The following is a 27,367-nucleotide window of genomic DNA, read 5'->3' on the forward strand; positions in this document are numbered from 1 at the left end:
CAAACTCAACTACTTGATAAATTCCAAGTCTTTTAATTGGTGAGTAAAAATAAAAATTAATAAGAAGACACTTTTGCATAGAGAAATTCAACCACTTGGTAAATTTCAAGTCTTTTAATTGATGACTGAGTATCAAAAATTAATAAAAAAGTACTAGATTCCAAGTTCTTTAATTGATTAGTGAATATCAAAAACTAATAAGAAAACACGTTTGCATAGAACAAATTCAATTACTTGCTAAATTCCAAGTCTCTTAATCGAAGACTGAGTATCATAAATTAATAAAAAAGCACTCTTGCATAGAACAAACTCCGTTACTTGATTGACTCCGTTACGTCCATGTTTTTTAGTTGATGACTGATTATCAAAAATTAATAAGAAAACACTTTTATATAGAACAAACTCAATTACTTGATAAATTCCGCGTCTTTTAATTGGTGACTGAGTTTCAATAATTAAGAAAAAAATACTTTTACATAGAACAAACTCAACTACTGGGTAAATTCCAAGTCTTTTAATTGATGATTGAGTATCAAAAATTAATCAGAAAACACTTTTACATAGAGAAAACTCAACTACTGGGTAAATTCCAAGACTTTTAATTGATGAATGAATATCAAATATTAATATGAAAGTAATTTTACATAGAATAAATTCAACTACTTGTTAAATTCCAAGATTTTTAATTGGTGACTGAGTCACTAAGCATCATAAATTAGTTAAAAAGCACTTTTGCGCAGAACAAACTCCGATCCTTGGTAAATTCCATATCTTTTAATTGATGACTGAGCATCAAAAATTAATAAGAAAACACTTTTACATAGAACAAACTCAGTTGCTTGGTAAGTTCCAAGTCTTTTAATTAATGACTGTGTATCAAGAATTAATAAAAAAGAAGCCCTTTTTCATAGAATTAATTAAAAAAACTTTCCTAAAAATAAGTTTTTCAAAGAAATGTAAAGCCCATTTTAAAATTAAGCTCAGGAGATACAAATACCTGTTAAAATTCAAACTCAAAACGACCAGAAATTACTATTAAAGAATAAATGAAACCCAAAACGAACAGAAATTAAATAAACAATTATAGCAAAAAACATACAACAAGTAATAATATAAATAAAAAAATAGATTTTAAAGCGAGTAATGCTTAGATTGAATATTAAAATCTATATTAAAAATAAAATAAATATTTTTCTATTAAAAAATAACTGAAACTTAAAAATAATAGAAATTAAATAAACAATCAATGAAAACAAAACATACAATATATATTAATGTAAATGAATAAATAAATCTTAAAACAAGTGAAACTTAAATTGCATATTCAAATCAAGTTTGAATCGAATAAAGATAACTACAAACAAGAGTTGGGGTATCGTCTCACTGCAGAAGCCTAAAACCTACTGCGTCATTATAATATATGAAACCTACTGCATCATTATAATAATAATATATGAATAATATGATTGATTCGGAGAATCCTTAAGTTACAACCCTTGCCCTGAGGGCTTTGGGGGAGTTCTAATCCTCAAAGACCTAATTTCCAGAACTTAAAACTAAGTTTAATAAAATAGCTGTCCTAAAATTTTGATTGGATGTGTTTTTGGAAAAAACAGGCGTCAGAGGAGGGTTAGTCGTCCTTAAATCACTTTCGACAATTACAAAGGACACTAGCCCTCGGAATTTCCAATCGAATGAGCCTTTTTTGAAGTTTCTACGACACCGCCTCCTATAAAAACCTTATATGCCCCCGGGGCATAAATTAAACCCTTGCCCTGAGGGTTGTGGGGGATTGTCCTCCTCAAAAACATATTTTCTATCTTAAAATCAACACCGCAGAAAAAAAGGCCGATATCAATATTTTGCTTGAATATGTTGGGGTGACGGATGTGTGTGGGGGGGGGCTAGTTGCCCTCCAATTCATTTCGCCTATTAAAAACGCCACCAGCCCTTTGAATTTCCAATTCAATGTGCCTGTTTTGAAGTTTCTACGACAACCCCTTCAAAAATACCTTATATGCCCCAAGGACATAACTTAAAACTCTTGCCGAGGGTTGTGGGGGAGTGTCTTCCTCAAAAACATATTTTCTATCTGGAAATCAGCTACACTGAACAAAATGGCTATCTCAAAAGTTTGATTGGATGTGTTTGGGGAAATGATGGGCGTTGGGGGGGGCTAGTTGCCCTACAATCACTTTTGACTATTAAAAATGGCATTATCCCTTCGAATTTTCAATTGAATGAACCTTTTTTGAAGGTTCTACGACAACGCCTTCTATAAAAACCTTATATGCCCCCAGGGCATATCTTAAAACCCTTGCCCTGAAGATTCTGGGGGAGTGTCCTCGTCCGAAACGTATGTTCTATCTGAAAATCAGCTGCATTGAACAAAATGGCTATTTCCAAAGTTTGCATTGATGTGTCTGGGGAAATAATGGGTGTCGGGCGGGGGGGGCTAGCTGCCCTCCAATAACTTTAGACTATTAAAAATGGCACTATCCCTTTAATTTCCAATCGAATGAGCCTGTTTTGAAGTTTCTACGACAACGCCTTATATAAAAACCTTAAATGCCCCTAGGGCATAACTTACAGCCTTTGCCCTGAGGTTTGTGGGGGAGTGTCCTCCTCAAAAATATATTTTCAATCTGGAAATCAACTACGCTGAACAAAAATGGCTATCTCAAAATTTTGATTGGATGTGTTTGGGGGAATGATGGGCGTAGAGAGGGGGGGCTAGTTACCCTCCAATCACTTTTGACTATTAAAAAGGGCACTATCCCTTTGAATTTCCAATCGAATGAACCTTTTTTGCAGTTTATACGACAACGCCTTCTATAAAACCTTATATGCCCCCAGGGCATATCTTAAAACCCTTGCCCTGAAGATTCTGGGGGAGTGTCCTCCTCAAAAAAATATTTTTTACTTGGAAATCAACTACGCTGAACAAAATGGCAATCTCGAAATTTTGATTGGATGTGTCTGGGGAAATGATGGGAGTGGGGGGGCTAGTTGCCCTCCAATCACTTTCGACTATTAAAAAAGGCACTAGCCCTTTAATTTCCAATCGAATGATACTGTTTTGAAGATTCTACGACAACGCCTTCTATAAAAACCTTATATACCCCAGGGCATAACTTAAAACCCTTGCCCTGAGGGTTGTGGGGGAGTGTCCTCCTCAAAAACATATTTTCTATCTGGAAATCAACTACGCTGAACAAAATGGCTATCTCAAAATTTTGATTGGATGTGTTTGGGGAAATGAAGGGCGTGGGGGGGAAGGGGGCTAGTTACACTCCAATCACTTTCGACTATTAAAAAGGGCACTAGCCCTTTAATTTCCAGTCGAATGAGCATGTTTTGAAGTTTCTACGACAACGCCTTCTATAAAAACCTTAAATGTCCCCAGGGCATAACTTAAAACCCTTGCCCTGAGGGTTGTGGGGGAGTATCCTCCTCAAAAATATATTTTCTATCTGGGACTCAACTACGCTGAACAAAATGGCTATCTCAAAATTTTGATTGGATGTGTTTGGAGAATGATGGGCGTGGGGGGGCTAGTTGCCGTCCAATCATTTTCGACTATTAAAAAGGGCACTAGACCTTTAATTTCCAATCGAATGAGCATGTTTTGTAGTTTCTACGACAAAGCCTTCTTTAAAAACCTTAAATGCCCCCAGGGCATAACTTAAAACCTTTGCCCTGAGGGTTGTGGGGGAGTTTCCACCTCAACAATATGTTTTCTATCTGGAAATCAACTACGCTGAACAAAATGGCTATATGAAAATTTTGATTGGATGTGTTTGGGGAAATGATGGGCGTGGGGGAGGGGGAGGGGGCTAGTTACACTCCAATCACTTTCGACTATTAAAAAGGGCACTAGCTCTTCAATTTCCAATTGAATGAGCCTGTTTTGAAATTTCTATGAGAACGCCTGCTATAAACACCTTCTAGGCCCCCCGGGCATAGCTTAAACCCCTGGCTCTGAGGGATGTGGGGTAGTATCCTCCTCAAAAATATAATTTATATCTGAAAATCGTCTACGCTGGAGAAAATGATTATCTCCAAAGTTGGATTGGATGTGTTTGGGGAAATGATGGGTGTGGGGGGGGCTAGTTACAATCCAATTACTTTCGAATATTAAAAAGGGCACTAGCTCTTTAATTTCCAATTGAATGAGCCTGTTTTGAAGTTTCTACGACAACGCCTTGCATTAAAACCTTATATGCCCCCAGGGCATAACTTAAAACCCTTGCCCTGAGGGTTGTGGGGGGTATCCTCCTCAAAAATATATTTTTTTATCTAGAAATCAACTACGCTGAACAAAATGGCTATCTCAAAATTTTGATTGGAGGTGTTTGGGGGAAATATGGGCGTGGGGGGGGGGGGCTAGTTGCCCTCCAATCATTTTTGACTATTAAAAAGGGCACTAGAACTCTCGATTTCCAATTGAATGATCCCCCTTTGAAGTTTCTACGACAACCCCTTCCATATGAAGTGCCTCTGGGAAAAAATAAATAATAAATAATAAAACATTGGAGCCGTATGGCCTTTACTATAGGCAACGCTACAGCGTTGCCTCTGACAAACTCAGCTACTTGATAATTTTAAAAGTCTTTTAATTGGTGAGTGAAAATCAAAATTAATAAGAAACCACTTTTACATAGAACAAATTCGCATACTTTGTAACTTCCAAATCCTTTAATTGATGAGTGAGTATAAAAAAGAAAACACTTTTGCATAGAACAAATTCAACCACTTGGTAAATTCCAAGTCTTTTAATTGGTGACTGAGTATCAATAATTAATAAAGAAGTACTAGATTCCAAGTTCTTTAATTGAATAGTGAATATCAAAAATTAATCAGGAAAAAACTTTTGCATAGAACAAATTCAATCACTTGGTAAATTCCATGCCTTTTAATCAATGACTGAGTCTCAAAAATTAATAAGAACAAGTACTTTTGGCAGCACACGCGATAGTACACAAAGGCATAGTGGGAGAGACAAGCAAAAAGTTAGGTTCATTTAGGTTATCTTAGTATAGTGCGCCATGTGTGCCTGTGTTTACAAGTTGGTGTGCTGCCAAAAGTACTTTTTTTCAATAATTTCTTATGCTCAGTCATTAATAGACTTTTGAGTGTGCCAATAGTATCTATGTCTCTGAAAATTCTTTTTCTTATATCTCTGACTTTTTAATAAAAATTCTAAGCGTTTAACGGACTAGCGAACCCTAAAAATAATGGAAATATAACAAAGCAATGCATAAAATATTTTTATTGAAATAATGACATGCAGAATATTAACGTAAAAAATGTTACATATATTATTATACATTATTAATATCACTGAACAATTTTGGACATTTCGATCTGTTCCATTAAATAATTCATCATGTTCTCTCTTGATAGTGTAGCTGTTGTCTTCTCTTTGTTTGTAGCCAGTAGAATAATCATTAATGCATTTTGAGTCATTCGCAGTTTTTACTATAGTGTCAGCTACAGTTTCAATATGCGTTTTCTTCTCTTATATTATTGAGTTCCCTGACTATATATGTTCACATGCACTTTATTTGCCATTAATGCATATTTATATTCATTAGTGATATGGTGTGCGAATGCCCTTTTTATTTTGCCAGAGATGTCACTGTCTATTATCACGTTGGTTTTACACAGGTAACAGTTTTGACACGTAGACAAGATATGTTTTATGATATTAGTGCAGCAGTTGGACTTTCTTTTTGCCTTTGCTTTCATTTGAGTGCTAATACCAGAAAGATGGCAATAGGATCTATCAACGAGTAACATGCTACCAAAAACACAAGCTAGAAATTGTCCCTCTTCATGAACTATTATTTTTATGTTGGCATTCGCTTTGAGTGATATCATCTCTGGATATCTCACTGTCGCAAATCCTCCATCATAAGACTTGAATGGTTTCGGTAGTCCAAAGGAATTTGATCTGTCACTTTCATTACAACGCCTGCATACATTTCCAATGAGATCCTCATTAATGCTTGTTTCATAGTTCAAATATTTCTCCTTGTCAGCATTCAACGCAAGGAGGATATTATTATGTGCACACAATTTCTTCGAATATTTCATTTTCATTTTTTTAAATATGATGCAAGTGTTTATCCTTCCAATGTTCAAAAATTACTGATATAATTCATATGTAGTGTCGATAACCAGCCATTGAGTACGACTGGGACATCTGAGTAGTGTCTATGAGCAACCATAGTAAAAAAATCTAAGTAAAAAAAAAAGAAAAGTGCTACTACAGACATTATTTTTCTAATATTAAATGTAACGTCTAACATCAATATCATTCTTATTTTGTATTTCGAAAATATTGAATGTGAGTTTTTTAATTAAGTATATTTCATGCCATTTTAAGACATGTAAAAAAAATTGAAAAAACTTCTATGTTAAAAAAAATCCGAAAATTTTCCGTCTAAAAAAAATCAGTCCAAAAAATAAAAATTGCTATGACAAACACTTTTTTTCTAATAGTAAAAGTCACGAGTAACATATCTATATTATTCTCATTTTGTATTTCGAAAATATGAAATGTGAATTTTTTTTAAGTATATTTCATTTCATTTTGAGACCTGTAAAAAAGTTAAAAAAAATTTCTAGGTTAAAAAATATAAAATTAGAAGTTCAAAAAATTAATCTTAAAAAAGTACAAAAAATGGGAGAGGGGCCAAAAATTTGGGGGAGGGGATATTGGGGCCCTTGGAGGTTGGGGTCCTTGGTGTTTAGGGTCCTTGGTGATTTGGGTCCTTGATGATTATGGTCCTTGATGATTAGGGTCCTTGATGGTTGGGGTTAATTAGATTTCCTATAAAAAATGTAGAATAAATTTCTTCCGACCCGAATAAAAATTGTGTTTGTCTTATGGGAGTTACCATTCCCTCAGATTTAGCTATTGTTGGTATGCCATTAATATCTTAAATCTTTGTCTCTTCGGAAATTTCAATAATTATTACCATTTGAATTTATCCTGACATCCAGTGTGCATCAAAGAATTATGTGACGAATTCCTGAAGAAACAATTTGATCTTCGCCCAGCGTCACAGACTATTTTTAGATCTAGTTCTCTTGTATGAGTATATGTAATCTGTCAATTAACAGAATTCTAACGCCTCTCTCTAAAGTAGGCAAATACCTTCTTCTGGTGTTCTTGACGGTTTCCAATCGTTTATCAATCGTTTGGCCAATGCAGCCTTTATATGACGATGGCTGAGATAGAGCAGAGTACTATATTTCACTAGTACTTTTGCAAAACGGGGGTTAACAAATTCAATATCATAATCTGTTTGAATTTTCTTATACGAATCCAGTTCAAGAATACTTTCAATGGCCTGAGCAACTTCAACGCCTCTCTTTGATCGCAATAGAATTGCATATGCATAACGACAATAAACACTGATTGCAAGTAGAGTGTACTTGTATGGTGTATTGTGACGTCGTTGAATCTCATCTAGAGTCAGGAGATCTGCTTGCATTATATGCAATGGGTAAAAGGCTTTAGTTTTTCGATACTGATTAGCACGAAGTCTATGATTTCTATGCAGAGTGTAACTTGATTCATTTTGTAGATAGTCTTGTACACTTTTAGTGTGGACACCAGTGACTTTGGAAAGAGTGGTTGGGGAACTTAAACTAACCGCCTCACCAATATCTTCATAAACACCATTTAGAACTTGAACCATTTTGAACGTAAACAGGTTGTGTAACTTCCGCTAGCCTTTTCTATACTAGATGACGATGGTGACATGATACGTTTTCGCTTTTTCCTCGCCATCATTGTCAAGTTTTTTCCACTAGGTGTGCTAGTACTTTCCAAGATTGATTTAAAATCTTCTTATTCTTCTTCTTCTTCTTCATATTTTATTGTTGTCGATGAGGTTGATGGTGATGCATTTCAAAGTATTTGAATTCGTTTATTTCTAATAAGACTTTTGGGGAAGTTTAATGTATTTTGAAAGTTGTACGGAGGAATATCGAATGATAGTAGTCCTTTATGATTGGTAAGCATGTCATAGATTAAATCAAGTAGATTATAGATGTTGCCATGAATTGTAATAACTTTCCTATTGCTATCAACTAGAATATGATCTTGAACAATTATCATGAGATAGGATAAGAGTCGTTTTCTTTGTTAACGAAATGAGTTGGGGATTAGAATTACAATTTTGAAAAAAAATTTAAACAAATACAACATATTTAATTGTGTTAAAGCAGCAGCAGAATCCTGAGGAGATGATTCTTTTTTGTAATCAATACCAGCAGCAGTGGCCTTCACATGATAGGGCTTATGTTTGTCCACTCGGCGAAGTGCATCTTGAAGTAAAAGCAGTTTTTTATCATCCTCAATATTCTCATTGTCAAGGAATTTACTCAGATTGTTCTCAAAGTGTTCCACGGGTGGGAGAGCGAGTTATATTGGAGTTAATGTATAGGGTTTTGCCATTCTCTCTCTCTCTCTAGAAAAAACAGTTTATAAGTCCTGCACTTATTGGCAGTAAGTGTGAAAAAGCTACCCCTCTCTTTAAGAAGACGTTTATTTTTAAAATTCTTCAATTTATTTTAAGATGCCAATGTACGTACAATGGAACGATGTTGCTTTGCCTGTTGCTTAACTACTTCTGGCAGCTGAACATTACCCTCGATCAAACTTAAACAAAGGTCAGATATTAGATTAATGAAATCATTGTCATTACCATGTTTGTGTATGGCTTTACTAAGCGGGGGTTTTGAAGTGCTTAGAACTGAAAACAGTCTAATTTCATGTCTAAAACATGTCTAATTTCATGTAGTTTCTTCAGTGTCATGATAGCAACTAATAGGTCTTTTTAGTGTTCACGGGGAGAGATATACGGTAATCGCATTATCAGAAATATCTGTGGCATCATGCCGATCCTCAGGTGTATTTTGATTAAGATCCAATAGGATATAACCGTAGGGTTTATTAGTTGCCTGATTGTATGCTGAGAGCAGAAATTTGGGGGCACCTGGATTGTTTATTGAGAGTTATTAGCGAGCTAGAATCATGAACAACTCTGTAGATGATATAGTAGGTGCAGTTCAATGTAAGTGTTTGAATACATTTGTTCTGATGAGAGATTGTGTAGAACTAGAGTAACGGAAATCTGCTCATGATGAGAACGAACAGTGAACAACATTAGCATTTCCTGGGGCCATTGTTCAATAGATTCATCTAGATAATTAATAATCAGCCAAGATTTTGGTTCAATAATGCTGAAAACATCAAATCCCTGTATGAATTGTGTCTGCACCAATCGTGTCGTGGCAATTGCTTTTATTTTATAGTTTGACTCCTGCCAAATACTGTAACAATAGTAGATTTTTTTTGGCTTTTCCACAAACATTGTATCGCAATTTTTAATTATTTTAGTTAAGAGTGTTGTTTTGCCTGACATTGACGGCCCACACAGAAACGATCTGAATGGTGTTTTAAATTGATAAATGTTCCCTTCAACAGTTCACCTAGACAACTAACTGCAGACTATAGCTGTCTAATGACTAAATAATTTCCCTACTACTACTACTACTCCGTTCAAGAATAATAATGAGAAGAAGAAGACGAATAAAGAATCATATTTTCTTTTATTATATGCATAAAAAAGTAACAACACTTAAAAAAAAATATTAGATTGAACATAAAAGCACATTAAACATGAAAAAATACACTTTCTTTTTATTTATTTATAATCAAAAATACAACATTTACATAGGCAGAGAGAAAAAAAAACACTTAAATAAATAAACTTTTTTTTATTTATAAAAAAATACTACATTTATTAGAATAAAGCACTTAAGATAATATCACGATTATTCTCAGCTATTGTAATTTTGGGATCCCCCCCCCCGGGGACGGGCACCGCGGCGGCCGCGGGGCCCGCAGCGGGATGCGGGATGCGGGAAGCGCCGCGGGAGGCGCCGCGGGCCGGGAAGTGGCGGGCCCGGGCCGGGGGGGGGCATTAAATAGTGGAAATTGATCTGCCTTGCACACACACACACACACACATTGAGATTGTTTGTGATATAGAAAAAAAGAATTAAAAAAAAAAACACCCATTACCCAAAAAACCCTCCCACCCAATTTATACCTTTTTTTTAAATGAATTTAAGTTAATTTTTCTAGACCGAGTTGTTTTATGTACTCTATACATTTAACTCGGTCTGAAATTAAATAATTACCGTGTGGTAGTACCTTCACACCATCCTCAAGTACATAGAATTTGTCCGATATGGCCGACATGGCGTTTTTCTCAACTCTAACTGTGTAGTTTTTAAATTGTAAAGAGCGAATCGCCATGACTTTCGCTCTTGGTACTAAACTACGTTCCAAACAGTTTCTATACACACTCATGTCGAAATTATTTTTTACAAAGTGTGTAGGTACCCCCTTGCAAACTTGTTTGATATGCTTGCTGTTCGTTTCCACACAGTATACTTTCGGACCAGGAAACACACCACTGGATATCAGATCGCTACCCGTTTCAGATTTTAGCATTAACAATTGATTTGGGGCCTGGCGTTTCACTAGCTCTGGGTAGAGGGATTCGTCCAAATTAGTGTAGTCCATTCGTGAGCTAATGTACTAGCCATTTTCCAAATCATTCAATAGATTTTTAGTTTTTACTTTTAACAGGAGTGAATCAGTGTCCCCGTAATACACTTGAAATTGTTCCTCAATCGGCCACTGTACCTTGCATACATTATAATAAAATGACAACATGAGTTTCTTGGATATTTCAGTTATTGCACTCCCGCCTGCAATATTTTTATTTAATACAATGTTTCTTTTCTTACGGTGTAGGAGCACCATATCAGAGTCTATGATTGTGAACGATGTGAAGCTTGGATCTGCAATGATTCGAGCACAATCTTTGGGATTGGTTACAATGTCACATCGACTTCTGTTTCGTACGCTCTCGCACATTTTACCAAAAGCAGAGTTCAAAATGAGTTTATAGACTTCCTTTTCAACTTTCGTTTTCACTTGTGAACGACTGCTGACAAAGGGGTCAATAAACGTTTTCATGTAAGGCTTTTGATCAAATTAGAGGGCTCTATGAATCTTTGTGCCCTTGAAACCATTGGACACCATCCATTTCAATAGCACGTGATGAACAACGATATTCTTTTTCAGGTTAAGGTTGGCAATTAGTTTTTGTTTTGAAGGTACCCAGTGCATACTACTATCCACTACTAATGATAAATTGTAGGGGCTCAGAGAGTCCTTACCCACCGATCTATTTATGCACAGAAAAACAAAGTCTTTTACAGAGTCATGCATCTCCATGGGTATTTCACCGTCAATTTAAAAAAACCATCCCTCTGCCCCAGTCTCCTCAACGCTGACAATTTAGGGAACATTTAAAGAACATGGATTGCCAAGCCTTTTATGAGTGCCATGCGGAAGATAGTATTAATAAATTGCCGATGGTTAGTGAGAATTTATATCCACAAAACCTACGTCCAACTTTTCATCAGCGTACTGTCTGGTCGGATCAGTATTCATGATACGGTCCCCGTGAAAAACATACCCACCCCTCATTTATCTCTCTACAAATAGATGCTGATCCACATCGGCGATCAGACCTATTTCTTCTTTGCTGATTTTAAGTATCAAGTCCATCACCAAATGAGGAGTGGAAAAATAATACCCTAAATCCAACCCAAATTCCCCATAGATTTTATCCGTATTTTTGCACATAATGTCCAGAAGAGTGAGTACGTCACTGGCCAAGTATAGTTTACAGTAATCCCACCCATTTTTAAAACCCCCCTTTACCCAAACCCTCTTAGCAAATTCTTAGTCGCTAGTGGTGCACACACACACAGTAAGAGAATTGTAAAAATCTTCAATGGGCGGTAGTGACACCTCATATAGCCTCAAGCCAGAGTTGTAATAATCATATGGATATATACCCTTACACGTTAATAAATCATACATTTCATCATCGGGGAAGCGCTGTTTGAGGAGGGGGAAGCTATCAAAATTGTCACTTTTCTGTACCTGAATCAATTGACTTTAAGATTTGGGGAAGAAGCTGAAAGAGTCTAAAAAACGGATTTTATTCAGGCATGTGTTACCCTTGTCAACTATTTTCCACATGAATTCTAGCAGCAGTAGCTTCTCCGGTGATTTGGGTATGATATTATAGGAAAAAGAAGCATCTATCCATGCGTCATCTACAATTCCACCCTTGGCAATGCGGGCCAACGCCGGTAGAACAAACTTTAAATCGTAATTGGAATTGTGTATAAAAACAGGTATGAAATGTTGCTGTCTAACGTTTAAATTGCATGACTGATGGGCTACCCCTCTAAAGTTACTCCCTCCCGATGTAATGTCCTGCCACAAATGATCATGGTCGATCACCTTCCTCCTCCCTCCATTCCCAACACCATCATCAAATTCTCCCTTGCAAACCCAACACATTTTACGATTTTTAATGGCCACTATGTCATCTGCTGATAGGAGCATAGGATGGTTTGTATAACAGAGGCGTAAACGTGCACCGTTTGCAGTTTTGATTATACTTACCAATGCCGATTGCATGCAGTATTCAGCATTGCTCAACATATCAACTAAATCCAAACCGTGTATTTTTTTTTTAGAATACCATTTCGAATGGGCGTAAGAAGCTCATTTGTACACAGGTATTTTAACGTGATTTAAATTTGAATGATCGCACACGTTTCTTGGTTTATCTTTACACTCTAAAGCGGTCGTATTGCTCTGCAGGAGCGTGTGTTGAAACTTTTTAAAACGTAAGATCGCTCTATCTCCGCTTACCGTCTCCACAGCCTGGTATCCATGACGTTTACAGTGTTTCATGTGATGCTTTAACTTTAAATCAGAGCGAAATCTGGAGAGACATGTTTGACAGTAATAACGTCCCTCATGTTTCTTTCCCTCACTTAGAACCCTACTAATATCCGTAATTGGATTGAAATGACCAATTGAATCGAAGTCTGTGGGTGGCGTGTATAGAAGTCACACCCAATGTTCTACTGAGTCAATTGAAGGAGCCCTCACTGGAAATAATACACCCTTCTTATTGGAACGCTGGCCCTCCTCAAATTCGGTTTCATACTGTAACACCGTGACACCAATCTTTAAATATGCATGAGCCCGCTTAAAAATATCTATTCCTTTTAGTGTCATGGGAAATTGACCATTTAAACAATTAAAATCTACTTTGGGGAACTTTGAACCCTCCCAACCATTAACTGCCATTTTATCCAACTTTTTCCTAGATGCATCTATTCGAAGTGGCCTGTATGCAGTAATTAAAAATGCATACTTGAAACACTGCAGCCACGTATCGAAATAGATTCGTTGTATCCCCTTACACCCCTCTAAATCTGAATGATATTTTAAAACTATAGCCCTCTCCCCAGCCCCACCACCTGTTACAATAAAATCCTTTTTAAACCTACAAATATTAACATTTAAACTTTCAATAAATAAAACCACAGATCCACTACCCCCCTCGTTATAATTTTTCACTTACTTTGAATACTATTAGCCCAATTTAGAAAAAACCTCCCCGTAATTTGATAAATGCGGGTGAATCGCCAACATCTCTGTGTGCCAGTACTTCGAATACATCTCACCCGCGTTTTCATTTAAAAAAAATATTTTTAGTGAAAAAAATATTAGTATATAAATTTGTAACGGTCGAGGGATCTGTTATTATATCCCCCGACACTAGAGAGTTGAAGGGATCACCGAATTTGGCGCAGTAGACCTTTGTGTGGTGCAAGGCAGAGTTGGCCAGAAAAAAATCTGGAAGAGGGGATACTTGTGATGTTGTTTTATTACTACTACTAGTACTAGCTATATTATTAAGCGGAATGGTGGGGGTGACACAGAGTTGTCAATAATACCACCCCCAGTCTGTTCAATTACACTGGTTGGAGGTGGCATGAGGTCCCCTAAGCCTGATAGTACATATTCCAAGATGTTTGGGGGCAATTGATCGAGCCAGCCTGTATTGTCCTGTGTTGGAATTTCTTTATGAGGACCCGGTTCAGTTGCACTGGTAACATCGCCTAAATGCTCAAGTATAAATCTATCTGCCCATTCCGGATCCTCAGTCATGGCAATGTCACATGTTAAATCATCTAGGTTAGCCATTTCTCCAAAAACATCATTAAGAAAACCTCTATGCCATTCCATATTATCCAGAACTAATGAAGGTTCGTCTCCGAACTCCATGGGTGGTGATAGAATTGGTCCAGTAAATGCTAATGTCTCATGCCTAAATGGTGGTGCTATATAATTAATCTATAGAAAAAATGTTTTATTTTCTATGTGAAATAAGCATTACTTCATAAAGTTGAAAAATCATGTTCATTTTTTTTCCATACCATCCCATAAAACTCAATTCCTCCTAGAATTATTTAAACTAAATACTTTTTACTTAAAGCAATATTTACAGAACAAATGCATAATAAATTACAAATTTTGTTAGTAACATAGACAAAAACACACAATAAAATAGTGAAAATCATTACGTTTTTATTGAATTTGCAATATTCATTATACTATCTCCATGAATTTTCGGGTAGACAGAAAAATAAGCGGCGCATGCACCGTTCACATACACACACACACACACACACGCACACACTCGCACACACACACACACACGCACACACACGTTCAAACACACACGTACACACACACACACACACACACACACGCATGCGCACACACGCTGAAATATTCCTACAGGTTGAAAATACGTTTCTAACCCCTATATATATATATATTCCATTAGCCTATAAGTAATTATGTCTCTGAAGTCAGATAGAAACGCGCTGCGGAAACAAATTATAGGATGTCAGAATTTCTACTTCAAAAATTCTTAATTTTCTCATAACTTTTGATGGATTAAGTTAAACGAAATAATTTAAAGATATTCAAAATCAGCATTAAAATACAATTCAGTTGATATGTATATTGAAAAAATTACAGCACCCGGATCAAACATAAGAAATAATGATATGGAAACATATATATGCCATTCAATCATTACGTCGATATTGAATTTGCACTATCTCAATGAATTATCGAGTAGACGCGGCACATGCACCGCTCACACACACACACACACACACAGACACAACAATCATTACGTCGTTATTGAATTTGCAGTATTCATTATACTATCTCAATGAATTATCGAGTAGATGTGGCGCATGCACCGCTCACACACACACACACACACACACACACACAACAAAATAATGAAAATCATTACGACGTTATTGAATTTGCAATATTCATTATACTATCTCCATGAATTATCGGGTAGACAGAAAAATAAGCGGCGCATGTACCGCTCACACACTCCTTCAAATTGACTTGGGAAAAAGAATCATTAGCGAGAAATAATATTTGAAAACTCACATTTAAATTTGCAGCTTGCATGTCGAGAGCTGTAGGGGTCACATCATTCTCGCCTTGAATTGGTCGTGAAGGATCCGGCAATGCTTGATAGGGTGTGACCTCACAATCTTGTGCAGCAGCAGTAACATTATGAGAAAGCATCCAGTCCCTCTTGAATTTTCGACCAGGGTACCTGGTGATCTGTACAAAGCTGGCATTGGCATGAGAGGGCCCTGGCTGATCCAGAGAACATGCAACAGAGCGAGCAGATCTGATGACAGATGGTGTTGCAATTTGCATTGATTTGGTATCACTCCATCTTGGTCTCTTTTCGTGGGAAGAGTAATTCTAGGAATCTTCCTCCTCCTTTAAAAGGAAGAAAAATTTAGTAAGGAAATAATAATAACCTCCCTTTTACAGATAAATTGTCCTCTAAAGTTTATTCTGATGTTTGTAGTGCTATAACTATTAGCACTTTAGAACTATTTAAAAACAAAAGCTTTTAAAGTAAAATTTTGGAAAATTTTTAGTTTGGGGGGAAGGGGGATTTCAAAAACCTCCCCATAATATAATTTGTCCTATAAAGTCAATTCTGATATTTGTAGCACTCTATATCTATTAGCACTTTGGAAATATTTAAAAAAAAAGGTTCTAAAGTAAAATTCTGGAAAATTTTGAGTTTGGGGGGACGGGGGATTTCAAAAATTAGTCTGCATAAAGAATTCCCTCCTCCCTCCTCCCTTACTTTCCATGCGATGAAATAGTTTTTTTTCACATCGTAAAACCTTCTTAATCATGGAATACAATTGAAAACAGAATATATTTTCTTTAATTAGGCTAGAATACAATTTTCTCTCTTTGTCAAGGAACATCCTTGTTGCTAATTCATTAAGCATATGCCATTAATTTATGATAGCAAGAGCGTGTGAAATTTGATTCCCAAAACTGTCACTTCCTTTGTAACACCGAAGACCAGGAAAAAAAGTTTTTTTTTGATAATTGAGAAAAAGGGACATTTTTTGAACGAAATAACTAAAAGTAAGGGATTATGGTCGTAACAAAGCAATGGAGGAGGGGGTTTCTGTTTTACATAAAAGAAAAAAAATCGGGCTTTGCCTTTTCTAGCGTGTATATTCAACATAATTTAGGGGTTGTATTGTTGGAGGGGAGGGGGGCCTATGCCCCTGAAATTTGAATTTACTGGTAAAATGCTTCTTATCTGGAAATACATTAAGAAATTCAGTAAACTATACTCATGTTGAAAATAAAAATATTCATTGTTTCAAAGTGAATAATATTCAGTGTACTATGCTCGATATGTTAAAAAATAATGAAAATTAAATTATAATGCATGAACATTTTATACGGAATTTCAAAGACGAATAAAAACGGATGTTACCTCGAGAAAACCAGTGTGGTTGAGTTACATAATTTCGTGCATGCTCCCAAAACATGTTTGACTACATTATATCATACCAGTTTTTTAAGAAAAAAAAATTGTGCACGTGAACTCATGACGTACATTCTTATGAAATTCTTATTAATAACAGAAAAAACCTGTCTGCTTAAATTATATAATTATGAACATACTCTCAAAACATGTTTGACCACACTATACCTTGCCAAGTTTAAAAAACCTTGACTTTAGTTTCATAACATGCATTATAGTGTGCCAACTTTTAAAATATTCACGTGTAAGTTTAATGACACAGCCATGGGTTTTTCTTGCGCAATTCCAATGTATATTTTCATGTACCGTTCAAATCAACAACAATTTCAATGTATATTTTCATGTAAGTTTAGAATCAGCACCAATTTCAATGTATATTTTCATGTAAGTTTAGAATCAGCACCTAGGTTACTACTGATCTTGACCTGATTTGGGGCAAGTGTTTTCTTTTCTGTGGGGACAGTTCTGTTTTTTTTTTGTTTTTTTTAGTTCACCGCTTAATATCAGCGTGAAGATTGGTCGGACATATCTTCCATAGCTTTTGCATTTGTAGTTTATTCACCTTAGTCCATCGCAATTGATACAGCTTTAAAGTTTCATCGATAAGCAGAAATTGGTGCCTTGTAGCTTTATTTCACTGCTGAGTATACAGGAATATGGGGTTCTAGGATAATTTCTTCGGAAAATATCTTCCCCAGAAAATTCCCCATGGGAGTGCTCCCTCTGAAAAACTTCCCCACTGAACGGATTTTCTCGGAAAATCCTCCCGCGGGCAATGACCCTTGGAAAATTCTCTCCACATTCAAAATTGATTAGACAAAGAGAAAGTATGACAATAAGAAATCAAGAAAAGAAGGGAGTTTGGAAAAGTAGAATATATGGTGCGGCACATCCTATATTACTAGTTTTCACTTTCATATTTCTTTTATTCCTCTGTTTCATGTTTTGGGGGTTGAGTTTTCATAACAGGGTAAGATAAACCATAAAGAAAATAAATCGAAAAGGTTGCCATATTCACGCAAGGAAGCGTGAGGAATTGCTTCCCGTGGGCCGAGTCTGGTACCGACATCAATAGTACATGGTACCAGATAACCACTTGCGATCAAGTATCCATCCGCTAGACGTACATCAGAAGGTTTCTCCGATTAAATTATCTTTTTTTTTCTTCTTCTTATAATTTAATTTCAATAGCATAGAGTCAAATTTCAAGTTAGAATCAAGTAAATTTCAAATATACAGAACGCCTTATTTCGAATAAGAAGGCAAATTAATGTCTTTAAAATTTATCTTACCCTCGTATGACGGCCTCAACCCCAGCCCCGAAAAAATGCGAAAAAAGAATTAAAAGAAATACAAATGAAAAATAAATCTCACGGGTATGTCAGTTATTCTACCTGTATTTTGGAAAATATATAAGCTGCTCCTTTCCCTTTGGCTGCTCACTTCTACATGCCAGGAGAATTTTCTGAAAAGTAATTGTCTGCGAGGGGATTTGTCCACGGAGGGGGGGGGGGTCTTGGGAGTCGTTGTCCGTGGGGGAGAATTTCCCGGGTGGATTTTTCGTGGGGAATTATTTTTCCACGGGAGAGAGGATTTCGGATGGGATTTATATGGGAAATATTTTGGAGGCAATTTTCCAGGTGGAATCTTTTTGTAAAAAGGATTTAGCCGTAGTTTATTCCTATTAGAAAGTAATTTACCTGCTAAAGACGTTGTAAATTCCACGAAAAGATCACTACCAGTTCCAACAATAGAGAATGGAAACCTTCCAGCTCCACAAAATTCACCAATTAACTGTGATTCATTTGTTGGGCCGTCGTAAACTCGGATTCTATCGTGAGGACAAGGACCGGAGGAAACGGGACGAATTGGGCAAGAAATCAAGTTCTCGCAGCGCTGCCCATCAACGTTGAATTCTTCATTTTCTGTGAACATCTAGAAAAACAGTCTTAATGGACTCGGAGTAAAAGGGGATTTCCAAAGAATTCAAGCTAGATTCAAGTTTTCCAAGAACTGACATGTACCAACCGAAATCTTCACACATTTTCGTACATGCAGTCTATAAGCAACACAAACGTCTCACTACCATAGCAAAACGGTGGCTCTGTGACGCTCACCCACAAAAAAGTGGTACATCTTTGATTTTTAAGATTCCCCGAATCCCCCCCCCCCAAAAAAAAAGTCTATTCTCTGGAATATTCCTCAAAAGTAACCTTAGCAAAAATTAACCATTGTATTTCGTCTTAACATCCGTGTATTAATGAACCTTAATTTTAAAGATATTAATTTAGAAAACTTTTTCCGCAAAGTGAGTTTTTCAAAGAAAAGTAACGAACTCCATTAAACCAAAAATGAGCAGAAATAAAGTCAAATAGTCTTCCAAGCGTAAAACTACCACAAATTACCATCGATAAATAAATGAAACTCAAGACAAACAGAAATTACAAAAAATAACCAGGTCAAACTCAAAACAAGCAAAAAGTAAAATGAGTAGGACTGACAACCCCCATGCCTTCTTAATACCAGAACATAATTTGTACTTTACAGAAAAAAAAATTACCGTGGATTTTCGGTTTAATATACATATACTGATATTCATTCCTTAAAAGTTTCAATATTTTTTATTTACTAAAGTCAAAAAAGTAAAAACATTTAAAATGTATTTGTTTTCAATATGTTTCAGTTTTCAGCTATGATAGCATGTGTTTCGGGAACTAATTCACCTTTGAAACTTAAGAAGGACACTAGAACTTCCAATGAAATGAGCGCCATCCAATCCAAATTTTATGTGGCTACCCGCCCCATAAAAACCTTAGATACCCCCCGAACATAACTTACAACCCGTGTCCCTGGGCTCTGGGAGGTTGTGTTCACCATGAAGGCATTATATGCTCTTTGGACTATTATTATGTGCTCTTTGGACTGTTGTGAACAAAATGGCTATCTTATAATTTCAATCGGAAGCGTTTTGGGAAAACAGGGTGTCAAGCAGGGGGAGGTGTTAGTTGCTCTCTATCACTTTTGACTGTTAAAGAGGAATTGGATTATTATTTTTCCAATCAAATGATCGTCCTCTAAATTTCACACGACCACCCCTTCCATAACAACCTTTTATGCTCCGATGCATAACTCGCAATCCTTGCCTCCAGATTTTTTTTTTTGGGGGGGGGGGAGGGAGGGGGTTGTAAACCCTGAAGGCCTTGTTATTTGATCTTAACACTATTTTTTGAACAAATGGCCATCTCAAAATTTCTATCGGATACATGGGGAAAAAAGGACAAGACGGAGGGGGGCCAGTTGCGTTCCGATGACATTGACTTTTAAAAAGGACATTAAAGTTTTTATTTCCAATCCAATGAGGCCTTCCGAAGTTTATGTGACCACACTTTTTATAAACATCTTATATGCCCCCAGGGAATAACATACAACCCTTACCCTGAGGGCTGTGGGGATTGTCATCCTCAAATACATAATTACCGGAATTTTCAACTACGTTGAACAAAATGGCTATCATAAAATTTTAATTGGATATATTTAGGGATTCATGAGCGTGGGGGGCTTGTTGTCCTCCGATCACTTTGACTATTAAAAAGGGCACTAGAGCTTGTAATGTCGAATCGAATGAGCCCCTTTTGAACTTTCTACAGCAACACTTTTATAAAAAGTACCCTGGTTTAAAAAAACAAATAAATAAATAATACCTTGCGTCCACATCGCTCTTTACTTAGGCAGCGGTATTGCGCTGCCCATGATTGTAGAGAACCTAGTTTTCTTTTTGGGAGTTTTGGGGAAACTCCGAGCAATTGGGAAATAGAGGAAGCACTGATAAGAAGCCACCGTACAAAAGAAACCAAATTCAGTGAACAGCAAAGGAGCACTAGTAGTAATGGCGTTTTGCTGCTGGGTATTCGGCCAAATAATTTCAGAAAGCTGTTGTAGAAACCAATGGAAAATTGACTCTTAAGGGCTGGGCACACGTAGCTTATTTCGGGAACCGATTTCAGCATCAGTGGACAAACGATAGTGGCAAGAAAAATTTGTTGAAAGAAAAATTTATTGCGCAAGATTTTCAAAAAAAAGAAACAGGGGCACAAACAGTTAACTGGAGTTTATTAATATTTGTATATTGATCTCAGCTTAATTCTCAGTTTAGTTTTCAGCTCAGTAGCGGGATCTTTCACCACAGACACCTCGGACTGCCTATTTATTTGTATCCTTCTTTTTTTTGTGATGATCATGATAAAAATCGGCGGTGATCTTGTAAATCGGGGCCGACAATTCGAAAAATTTTCAAGCTCAAATCGAAGCTGATTTCTTTTAAAATCGGCGCTGATTTGGAAATCAGTTCCCAAAATCAGCTACGTGTGTCCAGCCCTTTAGCTCTTTTTTCATAGTCTGCGTAACTCTAGTTTATTTTCAAACAGATAAGTTTAACAAACGGTCATAGTTACTTGAAAATTGTTAATAGCTCCAATCTGAAATAAAGTATCTTTTGCAAGAAAATGTGTAAAATCGGCATAAGTAGTTGCGCTGAGGTCGAATGTAGTTTCTTTTTCTTGGTCCTATTAGATGATATCATAGAATATTTGGGTTTTCGCAACTCCAGCATTACGTTTTTCGTGGCTAGGGTGAGTACAAGTAGATAAAATATTTTTTAAATATTGAACTGATAAAGACAAACCCCCCGAGCCAATTGATGCACATAGGATGTCAAACCAACGTTGCAGTTGCTGGGTCTTTTTACGGTGACAAGCACCAAGCTTGTCACCCAGCCTTGCATAGACCGAGTTGAAACTGAACCTCGTATTACCGAACGGTGCATCAATCCACTATGCTAAAGCAAGGTAAATCCTGAACTGACGACATCTTTTTAATCCAGTGTGAATATTTAATTCATTGCTTTATCTTTGGCTGACGAAAAGTCCTTACATAATGCTAATTAGGGTTAACATCACAACCCTGTAAACTAGAGTGTTTCCCTTGGTAATCCGAAATAACCAAAAAATGATTTCACGATCATGTGCCACAGAACCACGGCATGTCAAGTCTTTCAGCCCTTCAGATCCGTACCCGCCCCAAACTTACGTTTCGGTTCTTTTGCTTCCGTGCCAAATGAAAGCCATATTAACTTGAAGCACAAACCAGATCAAAACTTTTAACAGAACGCTGTAACAAGTTGTTAGAGATACTAACAATTGAATGCAGCAATCAATTTGTGTACCCATTCTAACACAATACGTGTTGATTGGAAATCTCAGGTTTCCAAAAAGTTCCCAAGAAGTTAGATGCTAATAAGTCTTACTGGAAACTGTCTTTGAAAGTTTTCTAGGAACAAAAGCCTTTGAAACTGTGGCCAATTTGTCTTTCCCTGGCTCTGGGATTAAACTTGGTTTTCAATCCATGAAAAGATTACAGACTTTATTAGGCTTTTTGCTGCATTCAGTGGAGTTTAATTTTTAAGTGAAGAGACTGACTAATTGAAGCAACGGAATCTTGATGAGTCCCAATTTCTATCTTTGATTGACGAAGTTCCTGTTAAAACATTTGGAAAATGTTATAGAGAGTTATAAATGGGGAAACTTTGTAAGGTGTTTATTCAAGAAAGAAAAGTTTCTATCACTCCAGAAAAAAACCTTTTGTTGTCAAGAAGGCAATCTTAAACTCATTTTCATTGAAGAATTTGCTAAAGGTAGCTTTTATAGGAGTAAAAAAATGGATACAAAAATCCATACTTCAAAAATGTCAACCAGCTTGAATAAGATTGTTCTAAGTTTCAAAAGCACAATCATGGTGTAGAGGTGAAACAATCCATTTTAAGAAGCTCACAAGCTGAAGACTGATCGGACATACGGATGTTTTGACGAAAAAATATTTGCTTGCGATTAGTTTTCCTTAAAATGCAGCGGTAACAGCCGAATCTCATTATTAGGGGGGTTCAATAAGGGGATGTATTTTTGTATAGCCAATTCAAATAGTACAAAAAATATCTTCTTCTAGATTTATCCCCTCCCCCCCCCCACTTCTTAGTTACGTTAAGGCATAAAGCACAAAAATATTTTTTTATTTCTTTAAATCCTCTAAAGGCTTGAGAGTTACTACGAATAAATAAATGAAACCTAAAACCAACAGAAGTTAAATCAGGCCAACTTCAAAATAACAGACACCGCTGTGGATGCATAAATGAAATACAAAATACAATACAATCAAGATCAAGACAAAAAAGACAATGAAATACAATCAATATACACTCACAACGAACAGAAATTCAAGTCATCATAAAAGGTCAAGTGTCCATTTTTGGATACCATGAATGGCATGAACCAAAAAACCCGGAATTAGTATCAATTTCTTTCCGCACTGAGGTCCAATTAGCAGAGGGACTTTTGAATATAATTTTCAAGCAGAATAGAGACACAAATTTAAGGACCCGTTTTCGGACGCCAAAATCTGTTAGTCTTTTGGCATGGTGTGATCCAATACATTTGAGTAACGACTTTTGGTCCGGCCCGATTGAGCATATCAGCATAGTTACTTTCAAGTGACTCTGAACGTCATGACAGACCTGTCATTGAGAAGCACATTTTAGAGAGGGTGACCGGGTGCCAGAATAGCATATATTTGAGTTTCAATTCCCATGAGGTATTGTACTAGTTGTATTGTTCATGTAGTAGAATTACTGCTAGAGCTAGTTGGGACAAGGACTATATACATATATATATATATATATATATATATATATATATATATATATATATATATATATATATATATATATATATATATATATATATATATATATATATATATATATATATATATATATATATATATATATATATATATATATATATATATATATATATATATATATATATATATATATATATATATATATATATATATATATATATATATATATATATATATATATATATACACTACTCATACTCATACATACTACTACTCTCTCTCTCTCTCTCTCTCTCTCTCTTTCTCTCTCCCTCTTTCTGACTTTCTCTCTTTTTCTCTTTCTCTCTCCCTATATATATATCTATATCTCTCTATCTATATATATATCTCTATCTATATAACTATCTATATATATATATATATATATATATCTATATATATATATATATATATATATATATATATATATATATATATATATATATATATATATATATATATATATATATATATATATATATATATATATATATATATATATATATAGACATATATTTATTAAATAAGTCAACAGAATCAGATTAACACCCGACCATTACTGGTGAAAGGTGGAACTGTATCTCCTAAAGGATTATCAACAATAGTCCTCAGAAACCTGGTATACCTCTTGTAATGTAAATTTTGAGTGATCTTTTGGAGTTTTAGTTTACCTGCAATCATACTATCATGCTTGGAAGTAGTGGTTTTCCCTTAGCTTCAGTAGTATTGGTAATACTCGTCGTAGTAGTAGTAGTCGTAGTAATAGTATCAGTTGTAGAAGTAGTAGTAGTAGTAGTAGCATGTACATAATACCATTTGGTTAACTCGACATCACCCTTAAAATACCCTGAAAGTTTCAACTTAATACCCTTGACCATTCTTGCTATATTAGTGAAATGCCCTTTTGACAACCTGCATACACAGAGAGTATTTTGATTTAGTTCAACATCCCCCCAGACATTTCCTGAAACATTATCCCTCTCATCATCCAAATCCCTGAAATTCCAACTAAATAGCCTAAGCTGTTCCTGAAAAAATTGCTCATACTTTTTTTTGTCAACCTGAATGCACACAGTGTGTTTTGATTTAGATCAATGCCCCTCTAAATATCCCCTTATAGTAGTAGCAGTAGTAATAGTGGCAATACTGGTAACACGCTACAATACCTTTTGGCTAGTTCAGCATACCCCCCAACATGTCCTGAAGGTTTCAACTTGATGCTCTAAACCATTCCTAAGAAATTATTTACATGCCCTTTTGAAAATATAATACATTTAGTTAATTTAATTTGTTTGGATTTAGTATGTTTGAATTTAATTTATTTTGAAGGTTGCGTTGCGTTGGAAGGTTTTTTAGATTTAGTTCTTTAGATTTAGTAAATCCCACTAAATCCTTTTTTGAAATTTTCACCTTAATAGCATTAGTCAGGGGCGTCGTTTGGGGGTGGCAAGGAGGGGCAGTTGCCGCCCCCCCCCCCAATAATGTGAAGAAAAAAATAGTGTATAGCCCATGCCCTTTGACTATCCAGATATGGACCCCTCTTGCCCCTCCAATAAAAATGCTGGAGATTCGCCCCTAGTCTCCCTAGTTGCAGTATTAGAATTCACAACTGGCTTTTGGTTAGTTCAAAATCGGCCTCAACATACCCAGATAGTTTCAGTCTAATAATCTAAGCCGTTCCTGAGATATTGTTAGTACACCCTACAGACAATATACATGATTCTAGTGTGTTTTATTTAGTTCAACATCCCCCTAATGATGCCCTGAAAGCTTCAAGTTAGTACCTTTAGCTTCTACAGTAGGAATAATTGTTTTAGTAGTAGAAGGAGCATTGGTAGCAGAATGCATATGGCACTTTTTGTTGTTTTGTTTTGTTAAGATTCTCATCGAAACACACAGAAAGTTCCTAGGAATTTGATGGTAAGTCCTTTTGACAACCTGCATGCAAATAGTGTGTCAAGATTTAGTTAAAACTGTCTCAACATCCCTGAAACTTATATCTTAATATTCTTAGCTTTAGCAGCAGTAGTAGAAGCAGCAGTAGCAGTAGCAGAAGTAGTAGTAGTAGTAGTAGTAGTAATAGTAGTAGTAGTAGTAGCAGTAGTAGTAGTAGTAGTAATAGCAGTAGTAGTAGTAGCAGTTGCAGAAGTAGTAGTAGTAGTAGTAGAAGTAGTAGTAGTAGTAGCATGCAAATTTAGCCTTTTTGGTCAATTGATCAGCCTCCTCATTACTCCCTGAAAGTTCCAACTTAATACCCTCAGCTATTCCTGATTTGCACCCTATTGACAATCTGCAATTAATAATGTGTTGTTATGTAATTCAACAGTAAGTCAACACTCTCTGAAAGCTTTACTTGAATTCCCCTGGTCTTTTAACTTTTTTAACACCGAAGGTCAAACATGCGTTTTCCCAATATATGTAAAGAATGGACAACTTGCATATCTTACAGCCCTTGCGCCGAGGGTTGCGGGTGGTCGAAATCGCCGGAGACACAGTCATTGGACCTTTCAACTATAGTGAACAAAATAGATATCTCAACATTCTGATTGAACATGTCTGGGGAATAAAGGGCCATGAGAGGGGCTTGGTTGCCCTACAAACCCTTTTGACTATTAAAAAGAGCAATAGAGCTTCTAATTTCCAAGTGAATGATCTCTTACCGGTGTTTTCGAGGTTTCTTACCAAGTTCCTTGGTATAGTTCATTTTGGTACTATCCCTTTATGTGGGCCTCTCTAAAAAGTCAAGTTCGGTTAATGCTAATGAAATAAAAAAAAGATAGGATGAATATATAATAATTTATAAACAAATTTGGGCTATATATTTTTACATTAGGTTTGGGGGTGGGGGGTAAAGCATTACATATATTAAATACGTAACCTAACCTTACCTAGGTAGCTTCCCCCCCCCTAAATCCCCAAAAAATACAGTTTAATATCGTAAACGCAATGAAAACCTTGCTTTCATTGCCTACTCTATAACAGTTAAGACGTTAAAAACGGGTTTTATCATTGCCTACTCTATAGTGATTAACCCGAGAGGCTGCATAATGGGATAGTATCTTCATTTTTTTCATAAAAAAAACTTTAATACGTTTACTATTATTTTATTAGGAGGGGTGGACCCACTATAAGTGGGTCGAGGCTCAGGCCCTCAAGGCCCGTTGCCTCTACACCCTGAAAATTATCCTCCATTTATGGTTGGGCGCGACCAATGATGGGTTTTTCCTCCCCATCCTTACGCTATTTATTGCCAATTTTCTGACTTTTCATCCCCTTACTATGTCCTTCGGCTTAATAATAACATAATGATATATCTTGACGTAAATACATTCTTAGACCACGCTGGCTATACATGACAAATGACACTCAGAGAGCAAATTGTTTTCTGACTTCAAACTGTCTGACTACTTTACCCCCCCCCTACCCCGGTTATGTATAGCCCAAATTCTATATTTCCCATCTACTCTGTCACTTGCCTCTGTCTTGTCTTGTGCTAAGCTAAAAGAAACTAATGAAGACACCGGTTTGTTCTCGAGTTTTACATAGCGTAAACCTGAGTGAGTGGCGCATAATTTACAAGTACCAAAATTCCTTCCCCCTACGGAAAAAAAGGAAAAAAAAACTCAAATAAAATTCTAAAATTTGGAAAGCCTTATTTTTCACCGGGAGGGGGGTATTTACCGGGGGGTTGTTTCCTGGGGGGTATTTTCCGCTCGGGGATATTTTCCACTGGAGGTATTTTCCGCGGGGGG

At 36.0% G+C, this 27,367-nt stretch overlaps 1 protein-coding gene across 1 annotated transcript in view; it reads right to left on the reverse strand.

Moving 5' to 3' along the window:
* The window catches only part of LOC148949361 (uncharacterized), a 289,387-nt gene that overhangs the window by 74,474 nt on the left and 187,546 nt on the right, over positions 1–27,367 (reverse strand). The window contains exon 5 of the mRNA XM_089093397.1: positions 18,587–18,821. Coding sequence (XP_088949523.1) covers positions 18,587–18,821 — 235 coding nt within the window. The remainder of the gene's footprint in view (positions 1–18,586; positions 18,822–27,367) is intronic.

The sequence above is a fragment of the Artemia sp. Qi Xiang Cuo genome, chromosome 8, assembly GCF_049724085.1.
Source record: "Artemia sp. Qi Xiang Cuo chromosome 8, ASM4972408v1, whole genome shotgun sequence".
Classification (NCBI taxonomy): domain Eukaryota; kingdom Metazoa; phylum Arthropoda; class Branchiopoda; order Anostraca; family Artemiidae; genus Artemia; species Artemia sp. Qi Xiang Cuo.